This window comes from Nelumbo lutea, chromosome 1 (assembly GCF_056320005.1).
Source record: "Nelumbo lutea isolate HS-2025 chromosome 1, American lotus-T2T, whole genome shotgun sequence".
NCBI lineage: Eukaryota > Viridiplantae > Streptophyta > Magnoliopsida > Proteales > Nelumbonaceae > Nelumbo > Nelumbo lutea.
In genome coordinates this window covers 21,106,691-21,128,007 of record NC_142684.1, presented here as the reverse complement: position 1 = coordinate 21,128,007, position 21,317 = coordinate 21,106,691, and the positions used below count along the sequence as shown (strand labels likewise).

The following is a 21,317-nucleotide window of genomic DNA, read 5'->3' as shown; positions in this document are numbered from 1 at the left end:
AATTTGTAGAAGAGGCAATATGAAGTCGTGCTCATTAGCCCTCCATCACATTCTCGTTGAAGAATTCGGTTCTTGCTGAAGAGCTATCCTACTGATTCAGCTTCATGTCACACCATGTCACCTTCAGTGGTATCAGAGCCAGGTTCAAATCTTGAACCAAATTAAACCAGATCTGGATCTGTGCAAATTGGCAGAAGACGTTCTACCTGATTTGTGCAGTTAACTTTTTTTTGGGAAATTGGTTCCCAATTTTTGGGCGATTGATCTGAAATTAAATCTTTACAAATCTGATTAATGTTTAGAACTGTTCTATATATTTTTCTTGATTTTTGGGCTGTTTGTATGGTGGAGATCGGATTCTTTAATGGCGCAAGAAATCTGCGCACCTGTTGTTCTATTCATTCTTGGTCTGTAATTAATTATTTTTTAATTTTAGATGGAATGTATAGGAATTTAAATATGATGTAATATTAATAGAAAAATAGGTTTTCTATTTTATTTCATTCGATGATAAAGCGGAAAACACAGAGGAGAAAATTTCGCAAATTTGGGTTCATCCATTTGCGATTTGCAGTTTTGGAAACTGCATACTGCGATCTAATCTTTGTTTTGCAGGGTAGCAGTCTACGAACAACCCTCCTACTGATTCTTGATTGTCTTGCATCAGTAATTTAATTTCAGATCATCTTCTTGAATTGAATCTTGAATTAAAAATCAAACCCTAGACCCATTCGAACCAGATTGGACCAAACTAGTTGGGTTGAATATATGGTTCGATAGGGGCTGTTCTCAGCCCTAAAATTTCATATATGGGTCCAGGAGTTGATGATTAATTGCAAGATGCAATTCAACCCACATATGTAAAACCCTTCAGCATAAATGCTATATGGGCCAAACTACTCTTTGCAGTTCAACCCATATACCTAGATAATATTAATTGGTAATATTTTGAAATTAAATGGGCTTTTCATATGGGTTTCATAATTATTTAATTGATTGGATCAATTATGGATTTCATGCATGTGATGTGTGGATGTGTGATGTGCTACGTTCATGGGCCATAAGCACTTGGCCCATGTTGATATGATAGTGGCTCTTACGAACACCATGGATGAATGTACATCATTGCCATGGTGTCCTTAAGATCATCGGATGATCTGCCAGTGTGGTGGGCCCCACATCAGCTTCCTTCCCAAGAGGAACTATGTAGAACCCTAGCTGTTTAGGGCCCATCTAAATTTGGCTTTATGAAAGCCAGTGGGAGCCACTTTGGTTTGACCTAAACTAAACTAGGGCGTAATTATTCGTTCCCTCCTAAAAATATAAGTGCATGTGATAGGGAGATTCATATGATGAACTCTCTAAAGGCCTTCCATCATTAGTATGAAGGTTTAATGTATTGATGGGTGGGGATGCACCATAAAATTGGGCTATCCATCTGCTAATGCAGTTGGCTGAATTGCTTCATGAGATGATAGTGCTTCATAGACCGATGTGGAAGGGGTCTATCCTAAAATGGAAGTCTCTCTCACGGTACCTTGGCGTTCACGAACATGATGGATGAGCACTTACTGGACATAAGGGTTTATCCTAAAATAGCTATGAACCTTGTCTAACAAAGGCGAAAGGGAAAACTCATAAGTTGAGTGGATAAGATCCTTCATAGAAAAGGTGGTGGGGTTATGCAGCTGAAACAATTGGCTCCATGCACCCTATGTGATTTTTCACATTTCTAGAGACACAACTGTCTCCGTCACTGAGGTTGGAGGGAATCTCAGAGATGCCCAAAATGGAAATGGAACATAGATTAAAAGCCATATCTATGTGATGACATGAATCAATTAGGTTGTGGACTTACAAATCTGCCTTGCCTTTTACTAGAAATGGCAAACGGAAACTAAACCAAACTGTTGGATGATAACAAACTCAAGGGCCCTAACTATGCTGATGGATTCCAAAACCTTATGCTGGTCCTAATGTCCAAGAAATTGGACAAAATTGTTAAAAACCCTGCTCCGGATCGTCCAGGTAATAGGGCTTCTGAGACCTGACGAAGAGAGTATCAAGAATGGGAGGAGAAAAATTCTCTTGCCCGATGTTATATTATAGCCTCTTTGGATAATCCGATACAGCGACAGTTCGATAAGATCGAAGTGTCTAAGGATATATTGGATAGTCTAAAGACTATGTATGAGGAGCAGAACCCTTCTACTCGTCAGAAAGCCTTAAAGTTGTTTATGACCGCACAGATGACCGAGAACCAACAGGTTCATGACCATTGTCTAAAGATGATGGGTTGTATTAATGAACCGGAGGCTCTCGAGTTAGGGCTAGACCATGACACCAAAATTGATGTTGTCCTCAATTCCCTGCCTCCCTCCTTCAATCAGTTTATCGTGAACTATAACATGAATAAGCTAAATGTTAGCATTCAGGAACTTAACAATATGTTGTAGAGGGTTGATGAAATGATTAAGAAGGATGGGCCGATAGCCATTCTTGTTGAAGGTGGCAAATCAGGCAAGAGAAAGAGGAAGGCTAAAGGGAAGGCTTAGAAGAAAATTAGCAAGACTAAGAAGTAGAAAAAGGATAAGGCATCGGATGCCTGTCACTTCTACAAACAGGCCGACCACTGGAAGAGGAACTGTTCTCAATTTCTGGAGACTAAGAAGAAAGGTAATTCTTTTGTCATAGATACCAATTTGTTGGTCACTTCTGCTTCCTGGTGTATTGACTCCGGGGCTTCAATTCATGCGTGTAACTCACTACAGGGGTTCAAGATAAATAGAAGAATGAGTGACTGAGTGAAGGGATAGGATATCCATCAGATGGATGCCCAAAGATTGCGGAATAAGGGGGCGAATTTCAAAATTTTTTCTCTCCCTTCTACTAGGAATTGCATTCCCTACTTAGAAAATCATATTTTCAAAGATCATTCTTGAACCATAAACTGAACCAGATCTGAACCAAAAGGAGTAGGAGATGATGTACCTGATACAGAGAAACAGTATCTCCCAATGGAGGTGTTCACGCCCAAGGAAGAATCCAAAATCTGCTCCCACTGAAGATGGCACAGTGCAGGATAGAGCAGAATCAGTCGTGTTCTTCCGAAAAACTTGACCCTTTTTAAGAATCAATAGGATGGCTTGTGAGTACAGTTCCAATCAATCTTTTCCCCAAAAGATTGGTATCAAGATCAAATCTTGATTACTCCTGTAGAGTAGGAGATCGAACTGTTGGAGGCGGCGACTGCAGGAAGGGGGCGGCAAGAGAGTATTCGCAGGGAGCAGAAATTCTCTCTTCTTATGATTTTAGTTCTGAAGACAAGAGTTGTGTATTGCATGACTAAAGGCTGTCGCCCCCCCTCCTTTTATAATCTTAAAGGGATCAGCTCCTAATCCCATTAGGAGTTGGTGATCCAAATCATATTTGGATTAGAAGTCCCTTTAAGTGATAAGGGATAACCCTTATCTTATCTGTAGATCAGATCAGCCATCTCCTAATCTAATTAGGAGGCTTCTAGATCTAAATCTTATTTGGATCTTGGACTCTCTAAGTGGATAGGGTTTGGGTCCAATCCTATTAGTTGATCCATCTCAGAATTCGCCCCTTTAAGTGACTAATCAAATTAGCCCAGTTTGAAATGGGCTTAAGGCCCATTTAAGGTTATGTATTCACTTAGCCTTCCAAACTACTGCCCGGTTGGGCTTCCTTGTATGGCATGGGACCCAAACATTGATCTACACATTAGCCACATGGGTTCAGCCCAGCCTTTGTTACAAGGCTTGGCCGAATACACTGTTATGGACAATGCACCCCCTGAAACCCATCTCATGGGCTCTATGGGCCCAACACTTACCCTAAGTGGTCCTTAGGCCAAGCTACCTTGTAACACCCAGGGACTGTGGGCAGATGCAAGATTAGCCCATCAGGTATTATCCTCAATGGTCTTACACTTAACCTCTCAGCCCATAATGATCATACACTGCCCGACAAGAGAGGACCTCTCCCTCGGCTACAAGGAACAGTGTTGCACTCTCTGGTTAAATGGATCTCGGGAATTGAAACCTTTTGCATATCATTTTGAAACCATAACATATATACTTTCATATCTTATATAAAATATATTTTGCAAAACAAATCTCAACGATTGAAATCGGCTGTCGGCAGTCTTGGTTTCCATCAGTGAGAGTGCATCCCCGATCATTATCTTTGTCCGATAAAAGGGCCGATCCTGTCACTATGATCACCCACTCAGATGAATTCTCAGACTGTCCCAACATACCCAAGTTTTGACCCTCATTAAGTATCTCACTGATTGGTATATCAAAGACAGCCCAATCTGACACCTAGTGCAGTATCATAATCGAGTCTAGGGGTCGGGTGTAACTTTCCAGTTTTGCCCATCAATCTCCAAGGTCTAGGGCAATACTGAAAATCTAGTCCAGTTCATAGATTCAATTAATCCTACACTGTATGTGCGTAGGGTCTCACCCTGGCAGTTGAGGCAGGCCACCCCAACCGACTTGGTGGCACCACAGTGCCAGCCTTGTCAGGATAGGTCTTCCCAAACCGACCCATTGGCAGTAAACATTCTAACTAACACGAGTCTCATTAAGTGTCCAGTTTTAGGGTATTACACAACAACATACCAAGGGAACATGAATCAAATATGCACTTTTATTCATTTACAATAAACTCATAAAGTACATCATCTTGATTGAAGCTAAGGGCATACAAAACAATCTAACAGCTCCCACTTGCACTTAGGTCCAATCAGGTACAAGCCGGAGTCCCATGCTTTCCACGTGTTTCTTAAACACTTTCTGTGATAGTGGCTTTGTCAATGGGTCTGCTACATTTTTCGCTGACGCTACCTTTTGAATTAGGATGTCCCTCTATCAACAATCTCCCACAGTACGTGGTACTTCCTCTCGATGTGCTTCGACTTCGAATGGGCTCGTGGCTCCTTAGCCTGATCAACGGCTCCATGGTTGTCACACAACAATGGGATGGGTGATGTGCTGGACGGAACTACTCCCAACTCGTGAATGAACTTTTTCATCCACACGGCTTCTTTGGCAGCCTCACTTGCGGCAATGTACTCGACCTCGATCATGGAATCTGCAGTGGACCCCTATTTGTTGCTTTTCCAGCAAACGGCACACGATCCTATCGTGAAAACATATCCAGATGTAGACTTTCTATCATCTGGATCCAACTGGAAATTGGCATCTGTATACCCTTGGATCTATAGTGAGCTACCATCGAATACTAGACAAAACTCTTTTGTCATTGAAAGGTACTTAAGTATGTTTTTCATAGCAGTCCAGTGCTCCTGCCCTGGGTTGGCCTGAAATCTGCTTACTACACTCACTGCCAGTGCAATGTCAAGACGAGTGCACAGCATGGCATACATGATGCTTCCTACGGTAGAGGCATAAGGAACGTCTTTCATGCCATCAATCTCCTCAGAAGTATTGGGAGACATCTTCTTGGAGAGAGTGACTCCGTGCCCGAAAGGAACATTTCCTTTCTTGGAGTTCTCCATGCTGTATCTTTTGACTATTTTGTCAATGTAAGCAGATTGGGATAATTCTATTATCCGCTTCGATCTATCTCTATAGAGTCGAAGACCCAGTATATAGAAGGCTTCTCCAAGATCTTTCATGGAGAATTGCTGTGAAAGCCATACTTTCACCGTAGTTAACATTCCTACGTAATTCCCAATGAGTAGAACGTCATCTACATATAGAACCAAGAAGGTAACCTTATCTCCACTGTACTTCCTGTAGACACAGGGTTCATTCGGATTCTGCTCGAAGTCAAACGATTTGACAGCAAAGTCAAAACGGATGTTCCAACTTCTAGAAGCTTGCTTAAGTCCATAAATGGATCTATTAAGTTTACATACAATGTTTTCCTGACCTGCAACAATGAAGCCTTGCGGTTGCTGCATATAGATATCTTTAGTAAGATCTCCATTCAAGAATGCAGTTTTGACATCCATCTGTCAAATCTCATAATCATAGTATGCTGATACAGCTAGCAGGATCCTAAGGGATTTAAGCATGGCCACAGGCGAAAATGTTTCCTCATAATCGATGCCCTCTTTCTGAGTGTACCCTTTCGCCACCAGACGAGCTTTGAAGGTCTCAACCCTACCATCGGGGCCCTTCTTCCTCTTGTAAATCCATTTGCAACCGATTATTTTTACCCTGGAGGGTGGTTCTACTAGAGTCCATACTCTATTGGTCTCCATTGAGTCCATCTCTGCTCTCATGGCCTCCACCCAGTTCTAGGAATCTATGTCCAACATAGCTTCCGCGTAAGTCACGGGATCCTCCTCACTAGTCAAGGTTTCCACCAGGTAACTATCCTGGTCATAACCATAACGGACTGGTGGCCTAGATACCCGAGTGGATCTTCTAGGTTGGTCATTACCTGGAACTTGTGAGACATCTCCCACTGCTCCTGAGCTCTCCTCATCAAGAACAACTTCTTGACGATGGGTGTCCAGGATAAAATCGGTTTCCAAGAATTGTGCATTTCGACTGCAGAATACTTTCTGCTCACTTGGGTCGTAGAATAGGTAACCTATAGAGCCTTTTGGGTAGCCTACAAACAGGCAACGCCTGGTCTTGGATTCCAACTTGTTTGCACTCGTTCTTTTAACGTGTGCTAGACAACCCCAAATCTTCAAGTGTCTAACACTTGGTTTCTTTCCAGTCCAAAGTTCATATGGAGTATTCAAAACTGATTTGGTTGGAACCCGATTCAGCACGTAAATCGCAGTCTCTAATGCGTAACCCCAAAAGGATGTGGGTCTGAGTGTATGAGAAGTGACCAGACCATATCCAATAAGGTCTTATTCCTCCTCTTTGAAACATCATTAAGTTGTGGTGTAGCAGGATGAGCTAATTGTGATACTATCCCATTGTCCTTTAAGTAGTCCCTGAATTCGTCAGAGAGATACTCGCCACCTCGATCTGATCGAAGGGCTTTAATTTCTCTCCCTAACTATTTCTTGACCTCTTGTATAAACTCTTTTGAACTTTTCAAAGGATTCAGACTTGTGTCTCATTAGGTACACGTAACCATATCGTGAAAAATCATCTGTGAAGGTGATGAAATACACGTGTTGATTTCGTGTCCTAACACTCAGGGGACCACATACATCAGTATGTATTAGGTCAAGTGTGCCTGTACATCTTTCAGGCTTACTGTTAAATGGCCGTTTTGTCATCTTGCCTTGTATGCAAGGCTCACAGGTGGGAAGATCTTCTACAGTTAGAAAATCCAAAGGACTATCCTTTACCAACCTAGTGATTCGGTCAACACTGATGTGGCCAAGTTGGTAATGCCACAGACACGTGGGATTAACTGTATCACAGACTCTCTTCTTGGGGATTTCATCCGACATAGTTTCGGTTATGTTAGATTCCAGAGAAGGATGTAGAACATAGAGACCGTTCTCCAGTTCCCCGTATGCGATGAATATGTTATTTCTTTTAATAGTAATCGTATTACTAAAGAATACAGAATAACCATCTGCACACAGTTTTGAGACAGAAATCAAATTTCTCCTTAAATTTTGTACATAAAGACAATCTTTTAGTACAATTGTTCCTTCTCTAAATAGTAATTCCACGGTTCCTATGGCCACGGCTGCAACAGTTGCAATAGTCCCCAAGTGGAGTGTAACTTCTCTTTCACTCAACCTTCTGCTTACCTTGAACCCCTGCAATGAGTTACACGCATGAGTTGAAGCCCCGGAGTCAATACAGTCGGACGCAGAAAGGACTGATCTATGAAAGGTGTGGGTCCCGTGTATTTTATTACTGGTGCGGAACACTATCATTGGTATTACAGCCCACTCAATAGACATTGTGTTTAGCTAATCCTTGCCCTATTGATTCAGCTAGTGGTCAGCATTCAGTAAGGGTTAATCTGAGTCTGAATCACCTGCAAACAATTACATTCCAATACCCTCCAAACATGATCTGACACCGCACATCTCAATCTCATACATCATAGGTTCAGTCTCATGGTTTGATGTCAGTGTTGGATCATGTTGGAAGGGTGTTGAGACATTTTGTTGGCAAGTGATGTATATTAAGCTAATCCATCCCTTGTAGGGATGTATTCTGGCACAAATTCAAAGTATCCATGCAACTGATACACATAAACTTTCTTTTCTAGCTTTTTTTTTTTCCCAAGAGTGGTCAGGGGTAGGGGTGGATTCGAGCCGAATAGTACCAAGCTCGAGCTCGGCTCAAGACTGTTCTACAAGGTTTTAGCTCGAGCTCGGCTCAAGTAAAAAATTCATAAGCTCAAGCTCAATCTTGAGAAAAAATATTTTATAAAAATAAAAAATTATATATATAAATATTTTTTATTTGATATTTAAAAAATTAAGAATTATAATAATTAATAATTATAATATTTTTTTTATTATTATATATATACATTATTTTCTATAATTTTATTATATATTGTATACATATATTAAATATCGCATATATATATGTATAAGTCTATATTTGAGCCAGCTCGTGAGCCTCACGAATCGAGCTCTAGTAGGCTCAAGCTCGGCTCGTTTAATAATCAAGCCAATGAATTAGGCTCGAGCTTGATTGAAATCAAGTTGAGCCGAGCTTGAGCAGCTCGTGAAAAGCTCGACTTGTTTCCACCCCTAGTAAGGGGTCGGTCTTAGACCTATCTACCCCCTCAAAAAGACAAAACAACCCAAAAGCCCATCATTTCCTGTACGACAAGCTCTTTAATTTGATGTGCATTGTATCAAAATTTTGAACCTAGGTTTCACCCTTAAAACAACATTGTCTTTTTTATGCATGGTTTTCAAAACCGGACTGAACCGGATGGTCAGATTGGAAAAACTAGGTGACTAGTTCCGTTTTACCCCAAAATTGTCTTTTTGGCCAAAAAACGTCGATTTTGTTAGCAAACCGTTGACCCAGGTGGTCGAACTGTTTGAACCATCCAACGGTTTTTGGATGTTTTTTAATTTTTTTATTTCTTTTGTCAGAATGGGCCATCCGTTCGGTACATACGGTCGGACTGTTCGACCTAGGAACCGGACCCCTAAATAATTTGTTGTCCGTTTCGATTTTAAGAACCTTCTTTTTATCATAGAAGTTCTGATTCTTAAATATCTAAGTGGAGTTTCACATTCGATTAAAGCCAACATGAACAAGTTGGATGGGCATAATTGAATCGAATTCAGATATGATTTGATTCAATTCGATGAATATCGAAATTCAACCAAATTCAAGATGGGTTTCTAGAGTTTCTCTCTCTGGGTTTCTAGAGTTTCCCTCTCTCTCTCTCTCTCTCTCTCTCTCTCTCTCTCTCTCTCTACTCTAAGAGTCTTCATCTCAGGGTTTCCTTGGTTATTTCTCTTTGTCCACCCTCCATCATCCTTTTTCCATCTTCGGTCGTTTTTGGGTGACTCCCCTCGGGGAGTTACCCCTACCCCCTTTCTTTTCTTCTCCCTCTCCCCCTCTTCTCTGCTTCTTACTTTCCCTCACCCGTCTCTCTCCTTGATTTTCTTGTTCCACTTCTCGTTCTTTCCTCTCACCCATTCTTCTCCTTTATCTTTTGTTCTTTTATGCAGGGATTTTGATACAAGAGATTGACTCTTCCTTGAAGAATTTGGTGTTGGGTGGTGGCCTTTATCGCTTCTTTGGCTTTCACCATTAATGGTTATTTCCAGAGTGTATTTCACCAGCGATTACATTACTTTGGTGGTTATAATTAAGACAGTCACAATTCCAACAGTAACAGTTCCAGTGGATACAATACAGTTCTAGCGGTTATAGTTCCGAATGTCTCCAGTTTCTCCTTTATCCACATTTCTAAGGACTTGTATATGCGCTTCTTTTGCTTGTCACTGTGATTACTCCCTGTGTTCATACAAATTTCTTAATTTGAATGAAATATGATTCTTATATATATATATATATATATATATATATATATAATCGAATTAAAATATTAAAATTTCTAATCTTCGGATGTTAATTGATTTGGTTTAAATTTGATCTATTTACACTCTAAGACGTGGAGCCTGTTGAGTGTTTGATTTGATCTTTGTCAAGAGTTATTGGAGGTTGTCCAACTGTGAGAGTATTCCCGCTTTTAAACGTTCCAACTACCGTGTTTCATACTTTCATCATTACACGCAACGAAGTTATCTTGTTCTGGAACATTGAACTTGGACCATTGGCAACTTCTGCTCTTTGACTATCCTGCCTTCTCGTCAGGGTATTATTCTCTCTCTTCTCGTCAGGGTAGCAAAGAAAACATTACCTTAGTGTCTAGCGTCTCCGCCACGGTGATAGCTCACTGTAGGTTTCCCTACCTTTTCCTTCAAACCACACAACCTTACGCTGATTTTTCCCTTCCTTTCCCTACATTTTCCTTCAAACCAAAAATAACCTGAGTGTCTGGAATCTCCACCACAGTGATAGCTCACTCCTGGAAAGATCTGATGTTTAACCCTGTCCAGAGGCCGAGAGAACTTGGATATGGAGTATAACAAGGAAAAAGTACAATGAGATTTCTTTTTTCTTTGATGCAAAGAAAGAAATTGATGCATTAACAGGTCTGAGTCATTTGTTTAGTAGCTTAGTCATGACTCATAGTAGGGCTAGCTTAGTCATGATCCATGGCACAATCATATCTTGTTTGGTACCAGACTTCCTTTCTTTTACTAGTTAGTAAAGTGCAACCACTGAGTCCGCATCTGCTACCCACAAGCCTACGCAGAGAACACTAAAGCCACACATCGGGAACATCTCAGTTGCCACTCATGGGGAGATGTTCCCCATGTGGATAGCGTCTTTGTGGGTAGAAGATCCAAGTTTGCAACCAGTGCCTGCTGAAACGGAGACTGAACCAAGAAAAAAAAGTGTTAGCACTTACAAACTATAACAGATTCAGATGCTGTTAAAAGCCTCAATGATTCTCATATGATACCCAGTACTGTGATTACGGTTCACAAGTTGTTAATACATGATAGCATGGCAAAGTAACTTAGTAGAGTGTTTCCTGCATTTTAAGTTTAGATGAAATGAATTGATTTAAGCAATTCAGTTGTGGTAAACCCTAGTTGCTGCCTTAATGCTAAAGACCCAAATAATAGGTACTTGAGGTCACGAAACAATGTAAAAAGAAATACGAAACTCGTACTTGTCTAACAGTCAGTTTCCTCAGCAAGAGCAAAGGGTCCATTTGAAGCCAATAAGCAATTCTACAAAATTGGACAACTTTAATAAAAATACAATGCCAAACTTTATTTAGATCAAATTACATAGGTTTTTTCTTCCATTAGTATCACACCAAGTATGAGCTGATCCTTTGCTATTGGGGACAAAAGCATCCAGTGTTTATTTTTTCATGTATATACCTTAAGGTTTAATCCAAGGACTATCTGACATCAAAATCAAACCCATACATGAATATCTAACTTTGAAGAAAACTACGAAACGAGTTCTGGGAAACTTGCTTGACATCGGTGGTAGAAGTGCAGTGTACTTGGTCACTGTGAGTCACTGAGGGAAGAATCCAATTATTGTCACTTTTGGGATGAAAGATGTTTTTGTACCTTTGAAACATCAGCTGCTGAAGGAGATCTTTGGAGAATATATCATTCCATCCCAATCATCGCACTGATAAGACTCTTAAAGAATGTATAACGCTGTTGTACCTTGAAACTATTAACTTCTGATGAGCTTCTGAGAATGCAGTTCCTTCCCAATGGAATCAACACAGAAACTGTACAGGAAACACTGAATCTGTACTCTACCTTCTTGGCCTATATGATCCTATGAATATTGCTGCCTGTCATAGAAAAAGCATGATCTACACCTTAGAGGATAGTACGGTAATTGGCATTAGGAAGGGAATATGTTAGCACTATTTTTAAAAACTAGAAAGGGCGACAATGCATAAACATTCTATTACCGAATTCATCTGTAGAAATGCAGCATCATTTTTCATGGGAAAAGTTAAATCATAGGAGACATCCAAGTTTCTAATATTACACAGGAGATTATTGAGTAAAATTAAGATAGAAGGAAAAAGGAATCATGAAAACTAAAAGCGCATCTTTGCTGAAATAATTGAGTTGCATTTTCAGCAAGTTAACGGAAAAAACTTCATTCATTATTTTTCTCAAAATATTTTAAAAGTTGCTAGTTGCTAATTTCTTGAATATTTCCCATATTTTGGGTCTACATTTTTTTGGTAGAAAGTATTTTGAACCTACTTCATATTTTCAAAATTGATTCCATAATTTCCCAACGAAGAACACTTCTCTCTGCTTACATGTTCAAAAAAAAGTGAAGATGGAATTATTTTGTGAGGCTCAGTTTCTTGGAAATCACCCCCAAGGCACAAACCACCCTAAACCTTCTGGAAAATATGCTAAGATTGTAAGCAGCAGGTTTCTACAAAAAAAGAAACCTAAAAGGACATTAGCATTTGGAGGGAGAGGGGGAGGGAGGAAGAATAGAATAAAACCCAAGGCCTGGATAGTCATGGCACATTCTTGTTTGGATCTGATATCCCTTAAATAAAAACATCAGCAGTTTGGGGAACTATTCTTGGCCTTTTCCGTTTCCAGCAAAAATGGTTTTATACAGGAATACCGTAATGGTTGAGAAAGACGTTCACATTGAAGGACTATCAAAGAAGGAAATCTTGGGGGGTTTGGTTTCAGCTGGTATGTTGGAAGGAAGTCAGAATGGAAGACAATCCAGGTTTAGCTCTTAATAATTATAAAAAAAAAAAAAAATCATCCTTGGCAGTGTGGTCTCTTATGCCGTGATATCAAACAACAGAAAGGAGTCAAGGTTGGAATACAGCTTCTAAAGTTGTAAAATGTAAGCATAGAAGGAATAGAATTGCAAAATCTTCTCCCTATGTCTGGTCATGTCCACTTTGGGGATTTTATAGTAAAGGCAATGCCTTTTTTTGTGGTAAACAATGTTGAGGTTTACAATCTCAAGAATTTGGAATCTATAGGGGAATTTTCTTGCCTTGTGGAGTAGCCTGGTGAAGAAAAAGAGAATTCAGGAACAAAGGGGATGAAGGCTCAAGTGAAAGCAACTTTGAGGAAGACAAGGAATAAGAACCTAATGAGGAATAAGTGGTGGATGATGGTGTTAGAGCAAACCAAGAAAAAATATTAATAAAGTTAAAGCATCATTAAAATAAGCTACAAGTACAATGATGTCCAATCCAAAAAAGAAAAAAAACAATGTAGAAGAAAAGATTACTGGAAATGACAAATCAAAAAGGATCAATTAGAGGTAAGTAGATATAAGTTGTCCAAATGTTTGTGCATGACAGTTTTACAGCATTTTGGTCAAAAGATAAGAGTTAAAGCATCACCAACCAAAGGTACAAGTCAATGTTCCCATAGACATGAACCTCCCAACCATAATGAACAACCTAGTCCATCCAGTTGCATTAGTAACAAGACTTCTAAAGTCCCAGAAGATAACACACACTCAAAGCAACATTTATAATTGTCTCCATTCCCTATCTTTGTCACATAGCCACAAGTCAAATGAACATTCTCTCCAGGGTTGTAAGAAAGTCAATTCAGATAGGATAAATCTAGATTCAAATATGATGCAACCATATATTCAGCATATTCAGGAATGATCTGAATGCTACTAGTTCAATTCAGATTGGGTTCTGATATTACATTTTCACCTAAAATGACTTCCATGAGGCCTGAACCTAAATCTTTTGGTGTAAAAGGAAATATTAAAACCAACTTTACCACTAAATATATGTTAGTTAATACATATATTTTATAGATCATAATCAAGCTAGATCAGATCATTCATGATCAAGGTACAACCAATTATAATTGGTACCAATTGACAACTATATGCAGTCTAATGAATCACAGGTGGATCATGTTCTGATCCATTGAGAGACTTAATTTTTTATTCCTCAGGCACTTGGTCATTCTATATTTACCACTAGATCAGTAAGTTAAACAACTTGTAGATGCATCCATATTTAACCATATTTCAAATTAGATTGACTCGAAACAATATAAAGAATATCTAAAAATGTGATGCAGGGGAAAATGCTGAAGCAGGGAAAGGTTCTTCTGTAGGCTTCAGAAGACATTCTCCAGCTCAAGAAGGTACTGACTCCTAGAGAATCTATTCTTTTTTTTTTTTTTGGTGAGAGAAGGAACTGGGGTTATATGAGGTTGAAGAAAAGAAATATCTAAGAGGAGTACACATTTATATGAAATATATGATAGTAGCTCAATCCTCAAAAAAAAAAAAAAAGACTTATATAGCTGTCGTGATACCCAAAAAAACCCTTGCATGCTCATAGCTCAATCTAGCTAAATCATCAATAGCAGTATTCATCTTCTTTGTAATCTGGCAGAAGGTTGTTAAGCAGGAATTGAGAGTGCCTCCAATTTCATTCAGGTAGTCTACCAGTCTCCATTATAGTGTTTGCCGAGTCCCCAATAACAAACAAAGATGGCAACTGTACTCTTTTAGTTATTCTTAAACCTGTAAGCACAGGTACATCTGCTTTCAATGCATCTGCATCTCCTATTGGATCATTAAAAGTCTAGATGCTACCATCAATTTTTTTTTTCTGTAAACACACTAACCCAATGCCTGATGGTCCTGGGTTTCCATGTGCACTAACATAATTCAATGAGCTCTAGGATGAGGGAACCACCTAGAATTGGGGGGTGAAGAATGATTGAACAACAAATTAAAATTAATAAATTCCTTCTATGAGTTACTGATAAAAAAGTGATTGCACAACAAAACCTCAACCAGATTTCTTTATCATTTGAGGAGGACTATTTATCTCTTTCCTTCGTTCTTTTTCTTTCTAGTTTTTCTTTTGTTCTCTTTATTGCTGTTAAATAATCTTTGCACATATAGTTTCTCAGGCGAGCTGTGTACTCTTTGTTTCTTACCTAAGTCATCATAATGCCTCTTTCTCTTTTCACTAAGCCCTCCTGCCTTGATCTCCATTAATAGTCCTTATCAATACATTATCTTAAGCATGCTATTTCTTTCTCTTCCCTATCTACCTCAAAAAAGAAAATTCCTTATCAGCCCATTATCTTAATTCAGATACCACTCAGCTCCTAATTCGCATTATTTGAGTGTCCCAAACTCATCATCTACCTTAATTTACATATCAGTTTCATGCCTTCATATACCCTAATAGCCATCACAGATCTGTTGGTGAATCTATCTACTATCAGGATGTTGTCAATCCGTAAGTTAACAATTACTTGACCTTATTTTTTCACTCTACTAGGCCTCAAATTACAAAAAACATTCTGTCTCCCCCACCCCTCCTGGGAATATATCCATCTGTGTTCTCAACTACAAAACTTGGATGCTTCAATAGTTTTTATAGCTGGACTTTTCCTGCTCTGATTATCTCCATAACCATTAATCTGACCACTGGACTCCAGTCATCTAACTATAAATAGTTTGTTTCAGTAATCTATGGACAACCTACAGATCTTTTGTGAAAGTACAAACAACAAAGAAAGCAGAAACTGTTTACAAGCACAACTTTATTTATTAATTAATTCTCTATTTGTTTATTTTTAATCAGTACAACGAGCAATCAGAAATGAAATCTACTATTCTAAAGAAAATACGAGTAGGAGTTACCTCACAAAATTAGGCAAAATACACTGAGTATATTTAAACCAACCATAACCAAGAACCAAAAGAACTACAACTGAGACTTGTGAATTGTATAACCAAACAGGGGGTGGATAGGGATAAACTTTTTTGAGGTTACTAGTTGTATATAAAGTGATTGTATGGGGTTAGGTAGCAGAAGCTAGCCTAACAAAAAGGGAGAAGCTTGACACTTTGCTTTATGTAGAACATTATTTTTAACAAAATTGACTTTTAACAATAAGAAAAAACACTTGGGAATTCTCATCATCACCAAATTAGAGACCATAGCTGAGTATGGTTTTCTCCAAGACTTTTGAAAGATAACCAGAGATACCCCCTAAAATATCGTTCAAGAACAGAGAACTGCCAAATTGATAGCACTTTAGAACTTTGTTGTCCCTTTACAATAAAGTCATCATTCTGATTTAATCTATAAGCATAGATATTTTTGTTGATGAGTAACTTGTTTAATATGCTTAATTGAAATTGAGAGAAAATTATGTACATACAGCAGGCATCCCTTAGATTAAGATGGCCTTTTCACTTTCTTTGTGAATCAAAAGTTAGCCCCTGTACCCCAAAACAAATTGTCTCTATCCATCTTTATTTTTCCAAAGTGTCCGCCAGACCATGAGGTATTGAGTTGTCAATGATGTTGAGGGGAGAACGTGAGCTAGGTTTTCTTATGATCAGAACTTTGGGTGGTCAGGTGGATACTGATACACTTGAAACAGTCAAGGGAGATGCTTCTGAAGGAATGGAAATGGAGTGCGGCTCAATAATCCCCAAGCCATTAGAGGAGATCGCATACAAGGATCTCCACAAGTTGAATCTGGGAGAAGACATGAGTATATTGCAAGTACATGAAATTTTCTTACAACCTATGCTTAAGGAATGGATGGACAGAATGGATGGACAGAAATTCAGGTAGGTAGATTGAGCATTGATTTATGTTGTAGCAGAAGGTCCAATTCTCAGTCATGGAGCTTGGAGTGAGGAAGTTTCCTATCCTTTTGGTAAGGTTGATTTGCCTAGGAAGTCAGGAAGGTATGGGGAGACAAATCGCAGGTGTGAAAAGCCATAGATTGGTTCATGTAACCAAAGTTTTTTCTTGGTTAAAGAGCAGTTTGTGTGGTCCAGAGCTGTTTAGAGTTTCAAGAAGGTCAATAATAGAAAAGATGGAAAAGTTCCTAATCAGAGAGCGGGATGGAAAGTTGAAAATTTGAAGGAGGATCCAAAACACGGATCAACCTTGTACAGTTTGATAGGCGAGGATTTTCCACACTTGAATTGAATGATGCTTAAAACTAAAGGCTTACCAATTAGGTTAACAAATAAAAAGAAAATACCAATGACTATTAAGAGGTTGAAGGGGGTTCCATGCTGGTTGTGGACTGGATGAATAACGGTACTCAAGGAAATTGGATTTACAGGTAAGCATGAGAGACATCTGACAATTATCAAGAGAGGCAGATGCCACCTTTAGATGGGTTAACAGACCAGCAAATGGTTTGGCTGATACCTTTGCCAAACAAGGGTGGTTTTTAGTGGACGACTTTTTTGGGCTTCATTGAATAATTGATGCTATAAAGAGGTGACTCTTCAGGAGCCTAAGCTGTAAACCTGTTATATTTATTAAGAGTCACTGATCAAAAGAAATTCCTATTGTAATTATGTGGGGGTACCTAAGAAAATAAATATACATATACATGGATATTTCAATTAGAAATGACTTCAATTGAGTAGAAGTTCAAAATTAGAAGCCTATGGTACCAGAACACTAACAAAAAAAAAAATGATACCAGGATAATACTTGTACTGATGTACATTATTTTGTTGTGTGTTAGACACTTGTTCTCCATGTCCAACACCTTGTCCAGCTGTGTCTTTACCAAAAAGAGAAACTTGGGTTATAACATATTCCCAACATTTGTACAATGGCATAAATGTAACATTGGCAGAACGTTTGCAGATCTTATTGGTTGGTTTCCAATACCCCATGCATATCAAATGCATAAAACAATAATATTTGGGGGAGCATTCTATGGCCATTTTATAGAAGGGAAGAAAATGATAAAAAGAACCAACTTCCCCAACATCTATCTATTAAGGAATCCTAACTACTTGTCATGATAAAGCAAGCTTGCCTACACATAAATTCAAGCAGAGATTGATGGAGATGATAAAATAATAAAAAGTCCAGAGCCATCATTTTAGAGATGATATCAACGAACCTTGGTGATGACAGACCACCTGCAAACACATTTGAGTATGACTTTGTCAAATATGAGAAGTTGGCAATAGGCGGTAGAGCAGGCACCTGTTCACCTTTCCTTAGAAGTTGTTGCAAGTCAAGCCTCTGCAAGGTCAAGACAACTCTTGTTTCTTTCCAAATGAATGCAAGCAATCCATTTTGAATCACAAATAGAGAACCAGGCTTGGAGCCTGGATATCTGAAGCCATAGCCATTTGCAATACCCTCCCCATTGTAAGCATGCAGTATATCCACAGGAAAGGAATTTCCATCATTATCGCATGGAAATGGATCCTGTAAAGGCTCATCAACCTTTACAACAAACATTGCCGAGCCATTTGGATGAAGGACATAATGGGTGCCTTCTAATATTTTGGTTGCAATGAGAAGTCGTTGCCCCTCAGTTTCTTCATAAGAAAGCAAAAGCAAGAACAGAGCCTTTCCGGGTTTGTCTTCGGAAGATCTACCAGGAGGCCAGCCAAAGGTGCCACCCCATAGGCCAGCATACTCTTCACCAGCTGCAGGGGTCCTTGTGGGCAACTTATATAGGGCAAACCGGTTGTCAGGCATATTTGGCCATGCTCGATAAGTGGTTAACTTCATAGTAGAGGCATGCAAGTTAAGTCCTAATGTGTCACCAGACATTAGAAACTCATGAAGCTGAGCATGCTTCTTCTCACTGCTTGAAGTGCCATTTTTTGAACTTGAACGACCGCCATTAACTGAGTTTGACCTCCCAAGGATCTGTTTCAGTCCATCCCTAAAATATCCTGCAACAGTTTTGCTCCTTCTACGCTGTGAGTGACTTTCTTCCCCATTAAGGGTACCATGACAACCACTTGAACGATCAAGACTCTTTTTAATCTTGCTCAAATCCATCTGGGTAGGATCTGACTGCAATCCAGGAGCTGCCTCCCAATCGAAGTGCCCAGCACCAAGCCTATGCATCTGCAAAAGCAGCGTACGACGCTCGAACAAGAGCACCATATCCCTCCGAAATTTCTTATAATCATCACTCGATCTAGGAAAAAGAGGCCCAGTTGCTGAATCAGGAACTTTTAAGCGGACTACATTAGTGACAATCTCGAGCAGCTTCCGGCGATCTCCGAAGGCCAATTGGCTGAAAGGAATCGATTCGTTTGGTTCAGTCATCCGTTGTGACCTGGAAATCCCATTGTCCGACTCAGAAATCCTTCTAGACAGCTCCCTATACGAATGGAGATGAACAAGGCTCTTACTATGCGACAATCTCCTTTCAGAGTTCTGCATTTGTAGCTCAACCTCAAGTAGAAGCACATTACAGGTCCTATGAATCGGCTTCAGGGAACCAGGATAGAAGTAGTCACCATCCTTCTCTCTCCCATGAAGGAAGAACGCCATTGAACCATCACAGTCACCAATGATCTCAAAGACCGGAGCCCACAGAAGGGGACCATCCTCAAGACCCAAAGGGCCAAGCTCTTGTGGAATGATCCTGCACCCAACAACGGATATGAAACCAGGCATGACGTAAACTACATTGCCGAGCTCAGGGTTTTGGTGCACCCAGATGCCAATTAAGGGTCGAACACCGACGAGGAATCGACATAGGGCCTTGTAGGAGATGACACCCTTACGCCACTCAGAAAGTTCCCGAGCAGCGACAAGGCCCAAAGCCTGGCACTGCACGAACCAAACCTTGTCTGTTGCAGCGAGAGCGTTAAGGCTCCGGCAGCTTAGGCTGAGGCTGCATATGTCCCTTGGAGAGAGGAAACGGGAGATGATGGCAAAAACATCATCAGGCAGAGCTGATAGCAAATCAGATCCACGGGGAAGAGCTTGATCCATCATTAAACGAACTGATTGATGGTCCATGGCAGAAACCCCACAAAATTGAGTTGCAAATCTGTGCATAGAATCTACATAAACCCTAGGATTCAGCAAAACCATTCAATTCCGAATCTATAACATGTATCTATTATCAGTAACAACATCAAAATCAATAACAACAACAACAGACAAGCAAACAACAATAGCAGCGAATGCTAAGGGGAGATCCTCTAAAACCCTCATAAACCCTCTTTCAGAAGGGGAAAAAGAAACAGAATTTAGATATTGAAACCTGGAAACGAACTGGGTATCTTTCGGATTCTTCAAAAGTTGTCTCAGAGGAACCGTGCATGGCGGGGAGAGAGAGAGAGAGAGAGAGAGTTCAGACTTGTCAGAAAAGAATAAAGAAATACAAGAACAAGCAGTGTAATTATTGAAGATGGGCAGAAGTGAGGTGGGTATTCTTCGCAATCGTCGTCGTTGAATCAACTCAACGACAAATCATCATCGATGAGCCCTTCACCTCCTCTCAATTAAAAGGGGAATGATGAAGAGAAGCGAAAGATGTGATTAATTAGCCTAATACGGCAATTAATTACTCAATTTATTTAATTCATTTTTCAATAATGAAGAGAAAAGACAGACGAAATTCATCTCTCTATCTCTAACAGTTTAACGGGGGCCAACCAATCCTAATTATTGAATGGGATTAGTTGAAGGTAAGCTACCAGCAGAGTCCAACTCATTAGGGCTTTTTTATTCTTTTCAGCATTGACGCCTGCTTTGGGTGATTAAAAAGTCTTTGGCACTTAGGTCAGCACACATGCAGTAGTCCTACCAGGCCCATCAGTGCTACTCATTAGAGCTTGGAAGGTTACATGAGGACCAGCTGTAGAACTACTCGAAACCCTTTGTTTTGAGTGGGTAAATTAGGTTTCTTGGGGCTGTTTGATAACTGCTGAAATGGCATGAATGACTCAATGTTTTGTTTTATAGTGGATAAAATAATTAATCAGTAAAATAATTCGAGGGATGTGATGATCAACCAGACTAGTCACAACCTCCTAGAAAACTTATTAATTGAATGACCAATTGATAAGCCATTCAGTTCAGCCACTTCAACTATTAATTGAACCCTTATTTTGAAAATTTAGATTAATTAATCCATTGCTTTGTTTTTAAATGAATGAAATAATTAAACAGTAAAAATAATTTGAGGGATGTGATGATCAATCAGACTTGGGCTATCATAGAGTTGACAACCTCCTTGAAAACTTATTAATTGTATGATGAAGCGATAAGTCATTCAATTCAGCCACTTCAATTGTTATCGATTGGCCCTTTATTTTGAAAATTTAGGTTAATTAATTCTCTTAAATTTATGGGAGATTTTTCCAATGTATGAATAGATACCAATACTTTCTGGGTGTCTGCAAAATTTTCTATGGGGGAGGAGATCTTACATCCTTACCGTCAAACCCCTAAAAAATAGTAACCAAAAAATTTTCAAATACAAAAATCTATAT

At 39.4% G+C, this 21,317-nt stretch overlaps 1 protein-coding gene across 8 annotated transcripts; it reads right to left on the bottom strand.

The window, feature by feature from the left end:
* Positions 1-11,292: 11,292 nt before the first annotated feature.
* On the bottom strand, positions 11,293-20,372 carry LOC148873882 (F-box family protein). Of its 8 annotated transcripts, none has more exons than XM_088964369.1 (3): positions 20,084-20,372; positions 17,963-19,867; positions 11,293-11,865 (listed from the first exon to the last, which is right to left on the bottom strand). In XM_088964369.1, exons 2-3 carry the CDS (start codon positions 19,834-19,836, stop codon positions 11,850-11,852), a joined length of 1,890 nt encoding a protein of 629 aa, XP_088820495.1. In that variant the 5' UTR covers positions 19,837-19,867; positions 20,084-20,372; the 3' UTR covers positions 11,293-11,849. The 8 variants fall into 8 exon arrangements, with proteins under 8 accessions (XP_088820495.1, XP_088820493.1, XP_088820494.1 ...); XM_088964367.1 differs by having other exon boundaries at positions 17,963-19,880; positions 20,084-20,366; XM_088964368.1 differs by having other exon boundaries at positions 17,963-19,891; positions 20,084-20,300.
* Positions 20,373-21,317: the final 945 nt, after the last annotated feature.

Bases quoted from the DNA above. Each gene is read 5' to 3' on its own strand.
- LOC148873882 (XM_088964365.1), bottom strand. From the start codon at position 19,911: ATGGTTTTGCTGAATCCTAGGGTTTATGTAGATTCTATGCACAGATTT.